Here is a 15180-nt window from a genome sequence, read left to right on the forward strand (position 1 = left end):
TGTATAGCAAAGTTATTATTAAGCTTAGAAATCTTATCAACTAAAACATCGGTGGGGACTCTCTTTCTTAAATTTTCATTATAAGCAACATGATCTAAAGAACGTAAACGCATTATATCCTCTTGATTAAAGAGAATTCCCTCTATGGGAGGATGACCACCATCTACTTTATAATGAGCGAAAATTTCACTAGCTTATTTCATAATAAATCTAAACTCATGAGCTAGGAATATAGTGGCGGCGCGCTTAACACAAGAATGCTCAATATTAGAAAACTCTAGAAAAATCCTTTGTATGGATGGATGCATGTGAACAAATTGTCTTTCAAGTTCAACAACAAGCAAAGATATAGCATCCGCAAGGCTACTAGTTTTATGGAGAATAGATCCACCCATAGTGGGGAGTGCACCGACACAAATAAAGAAATCTTGATTAACCCCTTTTCCAATAATATTTCCGCTGCCTATGTGGAATTTCTTAGCATGCAAGATAGTAATTTCCTCATGAGGATCTGAATTAAAAAAAGTATCAAAGTTTCCCCCATCCTTACTACTATCCTTTTCAGCAATAACCTCCCCAGTTTCAGACATGGTGGTGGCAAACGAGCAAACGATTAAGCGGGGAAGACGAAAGGAAGAAAGGGCGAGGAAAAGGAAAATATTTTCAAAATCGTTTTAGAAGTGGGGGAGAGGAAAACGAGAGGCGAATGGTGAATAATGTAATGCGAGGGATGAGAGTTTATGATGGGTACTTGGTATGTCTTGGCTTGGCGTAGATCTCCCCGGCAACGGCGCCAGAAATCCTTCATGCTACCTCTTGAGCTTGCGTTGGTTTTTTCCTTGAAGAGGAAAGGGTGATGCAGCAGAGTAGAGTAAGTATTTCCCTCAGCTTTTGAGAACCAAGGTATCAATCCAGTAGGAGACAACGCGACAAGCCACTGAATACCTGCACAAACAAATACCAACTTGCACCCAACGCGATAAAGGGGTTGTCAATCCCTTCACGGATATTTGCAAAGTGAGATCTGATATAGATGATAAACGGTAAAGTAATATTTTTGGTTTATGGAACGGAAAGTAAAAGATTGCAAAGGAAGTAAATAGGAAACTAAGATTGTAGATTGGAAACTTGTAAGATGGAAAATAGAATATCATATGATGGAAAATAGACCCGGGGGCCATAGGTTTCACTAGAGGCTTCTCTCAAGATAGAAATTATTACGGTGGGTGAACAAATTACTGCCGAGCAATTGATAGAAAAGCACAAAGTTATGACGATATCTAAGGCAATGATCATGTATATAGGCATCACGTCCGTATCAAGTAGACCGAAACGATTCTGCATCTACTACTATTACTCCACACATCGACCGCTATCCAGCATGCATCTAGAGTATTAAGTTCATAAGAACAAAGTAATGCATTAGGCAAGATGGCATGATGTAGTGGAATTAACTCAAACAATATGATGAAACCCCCATCTTTTTATCCTCAATGGTAACAATACAATACGTGTCGGTTCCCCTTCTGTCACTAGGATCGAGCACCGCAAGGTTGAACCCAAAGCTAAGCACTTCTCCCATTGCACGAAAAACCAATCTAGTTGGCCAAACCAAATCGATAGTTCGAAGAGACTTGCAAAGATATCAAATCATGCATATAAGAATTCAGAGAAGATTCAAATAATATTCATAGATAAGCTGATCATAAATCCACAATTCATCGAATCTTGGCAAACACACCGCAAAAGAGTATTACATCGAATAGATCTCACGAACATCAAGGAGAACTTTGTATTGAGAATCAAAGAGAGAGAAGAAGCCATCTAGCACCTAGCTATGGACCCGTAGGTCTGTGGTAAACTACTCACGCTTCATCGGAGAGGCAATGGTATTGATGTAGAAGCCCTTCGTGATGAATCCCCCTCCGGTAGGACGCCAGAAAAGGTCCCTAGATGGGATCTCACGGGTACAGAAGGTTGCGGCGGTGGAAAAGTGGTTTCGTGGCTCCCCTGGATGTTTTCAGGGTATAAGAGTATATATAGGAGGAAGATCTAGGTCAGGGGGTCACCGAGGGGCCCACAAGGTCGCGGGGCCCGCCCTACCCCCCCTGGGCGCGCCCTCCACCTTGTGGCCGCCTCGTGGCTCTTCTGACTTGCACTCCAAGTCTCCTGAGTGTCTTCTGGTCCAAGAAAAATCATCGCGAAAGTTTTATTCCGTTTGGACTCCGTTTGGTATTCCCTTTCTGCGAAACTCTAAAATAAGGAAAAAACAGAAACTGGCACTGGGCTCTAGGTTAATAGGTTAGTCCCGAAAATCATATAAAATAGCATATTAATGCATATAAAACATCCAAAACAAATAATATAATAGCATGGAACAATAAAAAATTATAGATACGTTGGAGACGTATCAGGCCCCCTTAAACAGGCACCCCATAGTCCAACCGTTATGCCCACTGGTCGTGCACAAGCTGTACTACCGCTTGGAGGAGCGGTACTACCGCTTAGCACGGCAAAAACAGCCCTACGAAACAAAAAACACGAATAGTAGATCTACCGGAGAGGTAGTACCGCTCGAGCGAGAGGTAGAGTACCACTCGGGGGAGCAGTACTACCTCTTAGAGAGGTACTACCGCTCTCTACTACCGCTCAAGCGGATTGGGTAACAGAAGCATATAAATAAGCGGAAGTGGAAGCGGTATTGGTCAGCGGAAATACCGCTTGAGAGGTACTACCGCTCTACTACCGCTCAAGCTGAAAAATACCCAAGCAAAATAGAAGGATGCAAGAAGACCAAAACTACCATAACTTCTGCAAACGAACTCCGATTTCGACGAACTCAAGCTTGATAGAAAGCTAACGACAAGAATTGTTAAATCACGACAAACAGAGATTATGCCTATGATATAGAGATGTGAAGCCTCCATGAGTGAAGAGCCGACATAAACTCCAACATCGAAAACATCATAGAAGATGCATATGAAATCCGTTTTCGATGAACTCAAGCTTGTCATGAAGATGACCATAAGCTCTAAAACTCACAAAGAGATACGCCAAAAAAGAACCAAGAAAGATGATGCAAGGATGCAATGATTTAAGCTCTCTACGAATGATACGATCAAGCTACTCACTAGAGAGCCCCCTTGATAGTAAGGCAATCGATCCTATAACCTAGTCTCCCAACTACCACCAAGAGACCGGTAAAATTGAAAACCTATCACGGGCAAACCTTTGTCTTGCACAAATTCCACTTGAGGATGATGACGATCTTGACTCTCTCAAGTTGGACCACCTTTCTTGATTGTGTTGGCTCGATGAAGGCTAGTTGATTGCTCCTCCATACTCCACTATGGGCGAGCCACTCTTCGGCACATCTTCACAAGTCCATTGTCACAACAATGGACGACAAGCTTCAAGCAAGATCTCTTCGTGATGCTCCACTTGAACTTGCACACCGCAATCTTGATGACGATCACCACTTGATGTCATCCTCCATGGGTTGTATGAGATCTTTCTCTTGACGCAAGCCCATGGAGACACACCTAACCCCACATAGAACTCTCACGTAGACCATGTGTTAGTACACAGAGCGTAATCGACAATGCTTACCATACCATGGGATCACTTGATCCCTCTCGGTACATATTGTATGCTTTGTGTGTTGATCAACTTGATTCACTCTTTGACTTAGTCTTGATCAACCTTGTATTATGTCTTCTCTCTCACCAATCTTTGGATAATTCCTTGAATAGCACATTGGTCAACACATAAACTCTTTGAAACCAACATATGGACTTCAAGAAACGCCTATGGACAAATCGTACGAATATAACTCAAGGCAACCATCAGTCCTTATTAGAGAATGTCATCAATTATCAAAACCACACATGGGGTCACCATGCTCTTTCAGTGATACTCCTTGGAAGTGCCTGGTTGGGGTAAACTTAGGGTTGGGGTGCTGCTATATGTGGGTTAGTGATGGCTGCGGTGCAATGCGTCCTCGGATGTGTGGCGATGGTGGAGGCGGGGGGGGGGGGGGGGTGCGTTGTTACCCTTCGGCGGCTGTTGCCCTGCTGTGTTCGTGCTTGACAACCTATGAGCGGCATCCTGGTGCTGGATGTAGGGGAGATGGTCTCCCCTCCGGCATTGGCATGACTGGGCTGTGGCAGAGCTAATGGTTTCTCTTGCAAGGCTCGATCCTCCTCTTCACTGCTCGTTGGCGGTCCACGGACTCCTCTGTTCCCGTTGTTCTGGTCGGCGTTGTGCTCTCCAACAACATGGTTTTGTTTCACATTGTGTTGGCAGTTTCGCTCTTTGGCCGGCTTTTATAGTTTCGGCCTTGGGCGATCTATGTTTGTAATTTTTCAGTCTTTTTTTTCCTCATGCGCAGCCGTTGTAATAATATGCACTTTGTATCCTAGCCAGTTGATGGCTTCGTTAATTTGAAGTCGGGCTAAATGCATTTCATTTAAAAGAAACTTGGATAGGAACACGCCATTTATTGCATTATAATCGACTACACACGCATCTTGCGATGGATCGCACCATTATTCGCTTGTAGTACTAGGCGAGGTCTATCGCAACGCCATTGTTACAGTATTTAGAAAGTCTTTATTGCATGTCTTCTCGCATCATATAGCCGATTGACTATGCGAACGGCCTCTGGTTGTAGCAGTCCAGGTTGTCGCCGTAGCTGACGCCGAGGAGGTCACAGTAGCGCTTGTAGAACCCGATCCGGTCGGCAACACGGCCGTCCTGCCCGCGCCCGCACTCGAGCCCACCGTTGATGATGTTAGTGATCACACCGTACCCAGGCACCCTGCCCGCCGCCTGGTCGGCGCCTGAGGGGCTCCACCGGCCTGTGATCACGTCGTGGCTCGAAGGTTTAGGTGACTGCGGCGTCATCCAGAACCACAGCGCCGTCTTGAAGGACACGGTCGCGTCCGTCGCCACGAGGTCCGGGTTATTGAGCAGGTCGGTGCTGATGGCCCGCCCCGCCGGCCCGTAGTTGTAGTTGTATGAGATCTGGATGGGCCCGCGCCCGAAGTACTTCTTGCCCGGCGCGCACGGCCACTGCGAGCTCGGCGAGCAGTAGTCGGAGGTGGCGCCGCGCTCCTGGTTGAAGCAGTAGCCCCAGGAGTAGGGGCCGTCGGGCGCCGTCGGCCACCCGCCGGTGGTCTCGTGCGAGGTCTGAGCGAGGAACGCGGCCACCTCGCGCTTCCTGACGTCGGCGCCACCCGTGGTCGCGAAGCCCGAGAACGAGTTGGCGGCGGCGACGAAGGCGCCGTAGTTGTAGAACCCCTTGGCCAGGCACGCCACGTCGTTGCGGTGCAGCAGCATCTGGTCAAAGAGCGACTGCGAGATAATGGAGGACACGCCACCTCCGCCGGAGGGGGTCGGTACCGGTACCGGGGTGCCGCCGCTGCAGCCGTTGCACTGGCTCTGGCAGCCGGTGCCGCAGTAGTCGGAGGTGGTGCCGCAGAAGCCGAACTTGCTGCAGCAGAGGCAGTTGGGGCACGTCGCCCCGCCGGCCTGCGAGCCGCACTGCTCGGCGTGCGCAGACACGGCGAAGGCCGCGGCCAGCATGGCCGCCACCACAACTCCTCTCATCTTGGGCAATCAAGCAGAGTCCGCTCAGCTGGTGATTGTGTGTCACACTGCTCGTGTAGTGGTGTGTGTGTGCCAGAATCTGTTGCAGTGCACGTCTTTGTATAGCCAGCAAGCCACAGCAGACGTGCCCAACTTTCCACGAGGCCACGATCGCTCTAGTTAGTCTAGCTGCTCAGTACAAGCAAGTTCGGCAGATCTCGAGAGCGATGCAGTACGTGTACTTTGTACGCATGTTTCGATCTCGTGTAAGCTAGCTACAGATGAGTCAGTGATCACTAATGGAAGCATGGAATGCCGGTGCTGGTGCACATGCCGGTGCACCGGACGTTGATCGGGCTGGAAGTAAGCGTGGAAAAACCCTCTCAAGTCAGCTTCGGTTGCACTGCTGGTCAGATTTTTCTCCCGCTTCCTGCGCGCATGCAAGCAAGCAAGCATGCATGCATGCACCAGCTCAGCTTTGATGTGCGACCAAACATTGACCGCCGCATTAATGGATGGACGGACGTGGAATTTTCTTGGTGATGTCGCTTGCATGCATGGAATTCCATTCTCTTTCTACTTGTTTTTTTTCTGTTAGCGACGCCCTGCCGACCAGGCGGATACATATGAACAGCCTCCATTACGACGGAAAATACACTGGAGCTCCTGGTGCTCCACACCTTCATATAAATATTAAATTAAAAAAGGAAACTCAATTCAATGTTTTTTAGAATTTGGGGATATCAAACCTGGGTGTCCAATCTACTCACGTGTGAAGTTTCCTGAAAAGATATCAGGAAATGTATCCATGTCGAAGAAAATACAGTCCGGCCTACGATCCGTCCAAACAATATTTTTTCTATACGTTGGATTATTTTTGTCTTTTCATCGAGAATACATTTTCTGATATTTTTCACAAAACTTCACATGAGAGTAGATTGAACACCTAGGTTTGATATCCCAAAATTTCAGTTTTTTTAATTTCCCTAGTTTGTTGTATGAATTTAATACTCATATAGGGGGTGGAGCACCCGAGTGCTCCAACTCCTCTTCCCCAATACAACACTATTTCACATATTAAGAACTGAATTACACATCTTTCTAGGTTAAGACAAGATTATTGCATTTTAAAGCTTGACATGAATAAAATAGAGTAAAATAACACTAAACATCATCTTTCCAGGTTTTAAGAGAATGACTAACCTAGCGGACCATAGATACATGTCCGTAGTTTTTAGAAGTCTCGAAACGAACGCAGTGGAACAATGACAAGAAGAGCTCAAGCACATCCATGGAGTCAACAAAGACATACTTCAGCACCTCTTGCATCATCCCCTTTCGCGCTTCCCTGAAGTCTTACGGCCAAGACATGCACATATGAGATACTAAGCCCTTATTCTCTTCAACCCTATAGGATTCTTCAAAAATCATATTCCCTCCAGCCCATATTAATTGTCGCTCAAATGAATGTAGCACTGAAATAAATCTAGATACATATGTTTAAGCGACAACTAATATGGATCAGGGAGTACTAATATGCTATCTAGTAACCATACTAAACGGTCTATCTTGAAAATGGTGAACCCATCGGGAACCAACCATATTTCAAATCCAACATATAGGAGAGGTTCTCTTCCTACCATCTTCACTAGCCTTTCTCCCAGGATGATGCAGGCTTGTGAGTGGTGGATATGCAACATTCGCTCCCTTTTGAATGCTCGCATGAGCTGCCCAATATGATTGTGATATATTTTCGTGTAATGATCATATTAGCTGCTGAACATGATTATGATATTGTGTCTTGATGGTTATTGAAACATCAATATCTTTAGATATAGTTACTTGATTTGATATTAATTTTGTTAGATGTGTGTTGGATCCTTGTTCATGTAAGTAATCAAGGCATGAGTATTTCAATCTCTGCTACAATATGTGAAGGTCATGTACACTGAAACCAAATAGGCAATGGATCATCAACAAGGATCTAGGATCAAAACTAGATGCCTATGAACAAAACAATTTATTAGCATGGGTGGGTGGGAATTAAGTTATGTTGCCATCTCTCGGCTAATATTCATGAATTCCCACTAACCAAACATGGAATAAAGATATCTCTCAAATTCTCATGTGTAATACTCAGTCGGCACCAAACAGGGGATTTAGAATAAAATGGCCTTCCCACGTCTAATCTCTTCATATAACTCCCTCCTCTAAATTCCTCTACCCCTTCCCAAAGGTTACCGAACATGTTGTAAGGGTCACCTCTTTTGACCTTATGTTTTTTTTTCAGAAACAGGCTTATGGAAAGTGGTGGAAATAAGCACCGGTAAGAGGAAACCTCATGAAACTACTTTTCCTGTTCTTTCAGCTTAAGAAATTTTGGATTTTATCTATGTTAAGCTTTGCAAAGCCTCTAATACCCCTCGACTTCAACTATGTGTTGATTTATAGATAATATATTAGCAATTTATCGTTATTATACCGCATAAATGAGCAAAAAAAGAATCTCAAACATCATTTATATCATGAGTGCATTTTGTGTCATGTTTTTCTTAGCTTTTTTTGCATCATAGTCGCATGATGTTTTGTATTTTACCACGTTTGCGCATACCTTTTTGCCAGCTTTCGCCAGGACTACAAGGAAGCAAGAGATTTGGAGCATTGAATGGGGAACACCAATGTTTGGTGTAAATTATGCTAATTAGACGTCATAAAAGCCTACCATACGAAGAGATAAGCACATGGGAAGAAACCAGGTTGCATTCTCCACTCAAGAAGAGTAGAAGATATTCATACGAGTCGACAGCTCGTACAACAACGGTAGTATCGTTCAGATCTCGGATGCGATGAATGGATAGACTCCAGCCCGCAAAACAAAAGCAAAAAACCTCACTTCTAGAAGACATCCGGAGGGGGAATTGGTAGAAGGGCACCACCTCGCCACACCTTCGATCATGAAGTTCACACCATAAATCATCATCAACATCATCCACATCCTAGACATCAACTCCTTCATTCATCTCGTTGTAATCCCAAACATAGTGTGAATTTGTATGCATATCACATCAATCATTGATCTTCTATTGACATGAACACATCGATGATGTCTTGTGTCTCTATGTCTGATTAATTCCCTAGTTCTCATGGACACGGACGAACCTTATCATTTATATGATATGAACGCCAGTAAGATATATGATCCTCGTAATACGATTCTGGTAATATTCTTCTTTATATTGTGTGTTTGTCGATTGCACGACATTTAGCCCATTGGGATTTGAAGGATATTATTATCTTTGTGATGTGGGGTTAGAGATAAAATGGTGACAAAGGCTACCCATCTTCTTAGAGGATCATTGGTATGTAAATAATGGTGACCCATGTGTTTTATGCGGCGTCCACAGGGACACCCTTATTGATCATCGTACTCCGTCGGTAGGTATTGGAGGGATAGTGTTGGCGTCTGTGACGCGGAGTTGCGGTAGTATGCACATAGCCCACACAATACACATATAACATGGATTACATATGTCAATCAAAGATTGTGTTTCTACACAATCAAGTACCATAAATACAAGTGGTGAATCTGAACTCCCTGAGAACGCCTTTAGCCTTAGATGCAGTTTTCATCATTTCCATTACTCTCTTGTTCTTGATTACTATCCTTCTGCACTTTAATTCTTGCTCTTGCACATAGACTCTTGCAATATTTCCTTCTTCACATCGCTTTTGCTTGGGATCAAATATAACTTGCAAACACACTCGGGTAAATCTCTATAAGGGGCAAAAGACCAGTTCCTTGGCCCTCTGTGGGATCGACACTCTTATGTTGAAAACAACTACAACTAAATTATGTGCAATTGCAGGACATCAAGCTATTTTCTTGTTTCATTGTCGGGAAGCTCTCATTTGGTCATTGTTACAAGTTGAAAGTGTATTTATCTCTAAATGGTATTTTGTGTGATGATAATGCGGTTAGTAGAAGTAATGACGGTTGCTAAGATTTATCTCAGGTCATTGGTTCCTTGGATATTTATCGTGGAGATGGTTCAACACCCTCCCCCCCCCCCCCCCACTTCAAAAAAAATCAAAGGCATATCCCATGGGTTGTCCTGGTTGTCCAAAGAGATATGCGCCCACCGAACTACTACCTGATATCCAAGCAAATCTACCAAGGACAGATCTGCCGGGGACACACCTCCACATGCCCACCGACGATGCTAGACACATTACCGGGATGGGGGCTAGGCGGGGAGAACCTTATTCCATCTTCAGGGAGCCGACGCCTTCTTGTCTCCCTGAGCAGGACACAAACCCTAAAAAACTCAAAGGGACATCTAAAAACATAGCCCTCCTGCTGGCAAGGGCCGGGATCCACCGCGCAGCCATGACCCTAAGGCCACCGGAGACGAGGTGGACCGGCGCCCTAAGCTTTTCTTGAGGGAGGAGGCGGTTTCCTGAGAACTTTTGATCTTTGTATCATGAGCTTTGTTAATGGAGTTGGATCTTGTGATGCCCATCTATCCTCTTTTTTTATTGAATTGAGTCTTGCTCCTCTATGAGTTTCTTTATGTTGATAGTATCTTTTAGGAACGGTGGGCAGAAGGGAAATTCGCAGGAGCACGCACCTGCCAAGCCCTTGTCCGACTGCTCGATTGCCTCGCGATTCGTGAAGTAGTTCAATCCTACACAAGGGCACAATAAGTTTTAAGTTTTTGTCGTTGAAACTTATGCTTTTTTATCTGAAACTTGCGATTTTCTCGCTCTGTTTTACAAGTTTCATAGATAAATTTTTTAAGATATTTTTTTGTTGATCGTAGGCACAAAAATCATGATTTTATCGTTTGCACGTACTAAGTTTCAAGAGTTAAAACTTAACACTTATTTTTTGATGTTAACTCTTATTTTTTAAATTCATCAAAACGTATTCAAAATGGATCTTATTTGAAAGTCCTAGTCACGAGAAACACGAATATGAAAACATAACTTAATTTGGACTTTATATTCAAAAGATATAAAAAAATTAAAATCAAAAGACGAAAAAAAGCATGCGCAAGGGACTCGGTGCCCCCCGCACTTGCCTGTCAGAAATCCTGTCCCGTGACCACAAGCATGCTACAAGCCGGTGGCGCTTGACCATAGCCCCTCCTAGGGCGCCGGTGTGGGGGTCACGGTGGAGGCTTCAGACTCAATTCTCAGTAGCAAGGTGGCCGGAGCATGGTGCCGGGCGGCTAGAGTGCAGGTGCTAGGGCGTTCCCACTAGGAATCGTGGAAGAAAATTTTGACGCTCGTGGGTTTGGCTGAATCTTTTGGGATGGAGGGGCTATATTTAGGCTCACTCCAAAAACATTTTGGGATTTGAAAGCCTATTCGCGATCAGTCAGATGGATATAGTGACAATTAACCAGAAGAAAAAAAAAACTGTCTACCTACCATAATCTGCTAAGGGCAAAACTGTCGCTGGCTAGCATGCAAAGCCGGGCTTTGTTGAGGATTTATCCCGTTTAACTTCAAGGGTAAGACTACAATGATGTTCAAAATCACTCTACCTACTTGCTACAACCTCTAGGATAAAAGGTGCAGTTACAAAGAACAGGGGTCACAGATCATCAGGAACTTAACAATATACTATCAAGGTTCTACCCCATGTTAAAAGCAATATCTGAACAATCATCCTGAGAATTATCTTGATAGCCTAATATATGATATCTACTTCCTATATTGCGAGGAATATATTAAGTCGGACCTGAAAGGTCTACATAGTACCTCAGGTTTTCAGGTTCTATTGAAAACACATCAGATATTTAGCAACCATCCTATTCATGTTAGTAATCCGTTATTGCTGTCTACGACCAACCTCCATGGAACCTAGCCCTTGTCTCTAGTCCATCAGGACCTTCAAACGAACCGGTCCGCACCGAGTTTTGGCGATCCATCACTGTGGGTTGCACTTGTGTGTCCCCCTTCCGGGTTATCAATGTGCCGGATGTATGCGTGAGGCCATAGACCTGTCGTTGAAGAATGTAAAATCATCAATAATCTTGACAAAGATAAAAGAAGATAATGATCCTAGCTTTCCAACAGAGCAAATTACAGTAGAGTATGAGATAGCCCTGCTACATCAAACTCCGGTCTTGAATTACCTAGTAGTTTATAATATATCCCCCCACAATAAAAAATACATCAATATAAGCATTTCTCGCCATGTGCATAGCACATGATTAATATAAAAAATTGGTGTGAAGGGCACCCGTTGTCAATTGTGGTGAAAAAACATAAAGATTAGTTTGAGCACTTCAAGGGATATCGTTGAAGAGTTTGTTACCAAATTATGTGATGAACTGGAAATTGGACACAAAACCTCCACGTTATCTGTTTTCATACATGCTACTGTATCATCAGTGGTGCATAACAACCCAAGTATATTACAGAACACACAATGAAAACCTTTGCTCTGATGATTTTGTACAAATGAGTATGTGGTTATAATGCCTGAAGGCTAGACCTTGATGCCAATTTTCACTATTGCAAAGCACTTTCCAATTAACACCAGTGGTTTCTAAGAACTATTCCCTAACTCAGTGGAGTCTTGCGAGTTACCCTAAAAGAAGTATGAAGCATACCATTTTCATCAGACGGCAGTGGAAAAAATTGCAGGTAGCACAAAGAGGCAACCACCAGTCCTGCAGAATTTTAGTTAACACATTAGATTATCAAGAATTACATGTACAACACTTTTAAATTCTATCTTTATTTGTTTTGCAACGTAATCTTTAATAGATAACCATGTCAGACCTACCCAGAACTCCACCAGTGCACACATCTTGCCAATGATGCCGGTAGTCGTCTACTCGAGAAACAGCCACTAAGGCTGCACCAAGCAGAGGGAGAAAAATAATGCAGAGTTTTGCAACATGGCCTCTTCGATCAAAAACTTTGATTTTTCCAGCTAGATACCATGAGAGGAACCCGAGGCCAGCAAAAGACACTGAGAAACAGAAAATTTGTGAGTCGTTCACCTCAAGAACAGGTAGCATGTAAAAGCTCTTGCAGTTTAGAGTATCAGCAGTCATAGTTTTTGCATTGCTGAGGTAAAAGGGAACTGACGAACATGCTTTCACTTACAAGAAGTATGACCACTTGGGAAACTCTTGTGACCTTCTTTGATATCACTCGCTTTACCATGACACAGGACGCCCGTAGTAAAATTGTCATAGGCCTGAACATCAAGCAAAGCCAGAAGTTGCATAGAAAGGTCAGATGAAATCGTGCGAAGGGCTCCACTCAAACAATCATTGAAAGATCAACCAAAGGTGAGCACATTACAGGTACTCCGTCAGGAAAACAGCGCCAAAAGAAATCTGGACGTGGCCGACCAACACCATCCTTAATCGCATCAGTTAAAACTGCAGTTATAGCCACTGAAAAGAGGAGACCTGGTAGGACAAGCTAGATTTCTTATTAATTGCATAAGAATAAGATATCACAAACTTGCATGGAAGAATATGAACGAACCTAGTATGGCATGATGCAAATCATAGATATTCCTCCTCTTGATGTATATACTGGTCATGATAATCATAGGTCCAATGATACCATATATCTGCATAATCACGATAATTCAAGACAATGTAGGAGGTTCATGAAAATAAACAGGATAGAACTAAGAGTTAAAAATATATACCGGCACCGTCCAAAATGGCACCGTGTTGTCTTTCATGGGATATCGGAGATCCGTGAGCATGTCCGATCCAACAAATCGATGGAATGGTTCTATTTTATTTAGTACTCCATCCACCACAACTAGAATAACCAGCACAATCCAGTCATACATATGTAGCCTTGCAATTTTAGCTCCATGCGATGTTACATAGGGTGGTGGAACTGCCACACGAATAGGTGCTGATGGAGATGGCATCGCTTCCTGAGTTTTGATCTGTCAATCCATCCACCGAATAGATTTAAGAAACTAGTAAATAAATTATAGCAAACATGCCTATTTGTCAAAGAAACAATAAACTTTCAATCACCACATTCAAGAACCTTGAGCATCGAAGAGATGGTCAAGGCAATACTTGCACCTGTTTCTATGTTGTAGACTAGCAACCCAGGAACAAGGGTTCTTTAGCATCAGCTAAGTTATGAAATTTGACTATTTGGGAAAATATACAGTTTGAGTGAGAATCTTGTTAGGGGATGAAAATCTAAACTGATTCATTTTTGTTACTCTTACTCACAGAACATGCGCCCTGTGTGCTGTAGATGTTCAAGGGAGATATAGTGTCCTAGAACAGTCACGTGATTGTAAGTGATAACATGGGCTGCAGCAAACATAACAAAATAGAACAAACATAACAAAATAGGACGAGGCAAAACTAGAACAATCTGTCATTATCAGCACACAACAGAAGGTACGAACAGAAATAGAGGTCCTCGATTAAACTATATAGCACTAATAAGTAAACAAACTAACTAAACATGGTGATGCCAATAATCAACAATTCACCAGACATCACATTTCTTTTGCTTAAACAGTGTAGTAAGTGATAAGATGGGCTGCAGTAAAGATATGTGTGACACTGCGCCACGGCAGACAAGGGGAATGCCGTGCAGTTATGTTGCAAAATTGTTGCAGGTTCAGTATCAAGTGGAAGTTGCAAGAACAAAGGAGGAACAGAAACTCCTTCGCGTTATTTGCAACCCTGCCTAGTGCAATCAGGGCATGGTGGCTTCCATTGGTGGCACAAACACAGTGCGCACAAGGCGCTCGACTATTTGACGCCCCCAGCCACCGAGGCCTTGGCCTTCATGGTGCGAAATTAGTCACCACAAGTTCACGAGAGGAACGCGCATACACATCAGATCCGGGATAAGATCGAACCTGTAGCAAAGCTAGCTCCTCAGAAAAGAAGCACCGATTTGCCTGATCGCCTCCTCCCCTTCCCTCGGCACGGCTGTGAGAAAATAAGAAGGCGAATCAACCACCATCCACAGGTAGTCATGCCATTACGCAAAATGTGGAGAAGGGGTGTGTAACCAACCTGCGACCCCACGATCTTTCCACGTTCGTTTCCCTCTTCTTGCAGCGGTTGACATCAGGCGATGCGGCGAAGGGAAGAAGAAGAAAGGGTCTCCGGGAATTCGTCGTTGGCTGGCCATCTCGATGTTTTCCATTGGCGAATTTCTTGACCAACGACAAACGTGGGCGCGCAGGGAAGGAGGGGGACGAGGAGCCCGCCAGGGGGCAGGCGCTGATGAAAGACTCGCGAAATTTGGGGGGTGCCGGCGGGCGGCAGTTGGAACTTGACCGGTATAGGCGGAGAGCTCGGTTCCGCGTCCGTTAACAGATCCGCATCCTACTCCCTCCATTCAGAAAAGAAGGATAAAAAACGCGAGCAAGACGTTATTTAAAAAAAATTCTAACTTTTTAGTTTTAAAAAGTCTAAAAAAATACACGTGTGTACATAAGGATGGATGTATCGTACGTGTGTTAAAAATTCATGCTGAAATACTATGAATTTGCGAGCTGCACAAAAGAACAAATTCGTTGATTTTAAGACTGAATAGTTAATGAGCTGAAAGCTACAAATT

General features: G+C 43.9%; 1 protein-coding gene and 1 pseudogene across 1 annotated transcript; both read right to left on the reverse strand.

The window, feature by feature from the left end:
* Window positions 1-4479: 4479 nt before the first annotated feature.
* Window positions 4480-5797, reverse strand: LOC109756801 (26 kDa endochitinase 1). The gene has a single exon (XM_020315637.4). It carries the CDS (start codon window positions 5608-5610, stop codon window positions 4648-4650), a length of 963 nt encoding a protein of 320 aa, XP_020171226.1. The 5' UTR covers window positions 5611-5797; the 3' UTR covers window positions 4480-4647.
* Window positions 5798-11198: 5401 nt separating this feature from the next.
* LOC109756802 (lipid phosphate phosphatase 2-like) lies at window positions 11199-14876 on the reverse strand (annotated as a pseudogene).
* Between the last annotated feature and the right edge of the window lie 304 nt (window positions 14877-15180).

The sequence above is a fragment of the Aegilops tauschii genome, chromosome 3 (genome assembly GCF_002575655.3).
Source record: "Aegilops tauschii subsp. strangulata cultivar AL8/78 chromosome 3, Aet v6.0, whole genome shotgun sequence".
In the NCBI taxonomy this organism is placed as follows: Eukaryota; Viridiplantae; Streptophyta; class Magnoliopsida; order Poales; family Poaceae; genus Aegilops; species Aegilops tauschii.

Coding starts and splice junctions, on each gene's coding strand:
- LOC109756801 (XM_020315637.4), bottom strand. CDS start 5,610: ATGAGAGGAGTTGTGGTGGCGGCCATGCTGGCCGCGGCCTTCGCCGTG.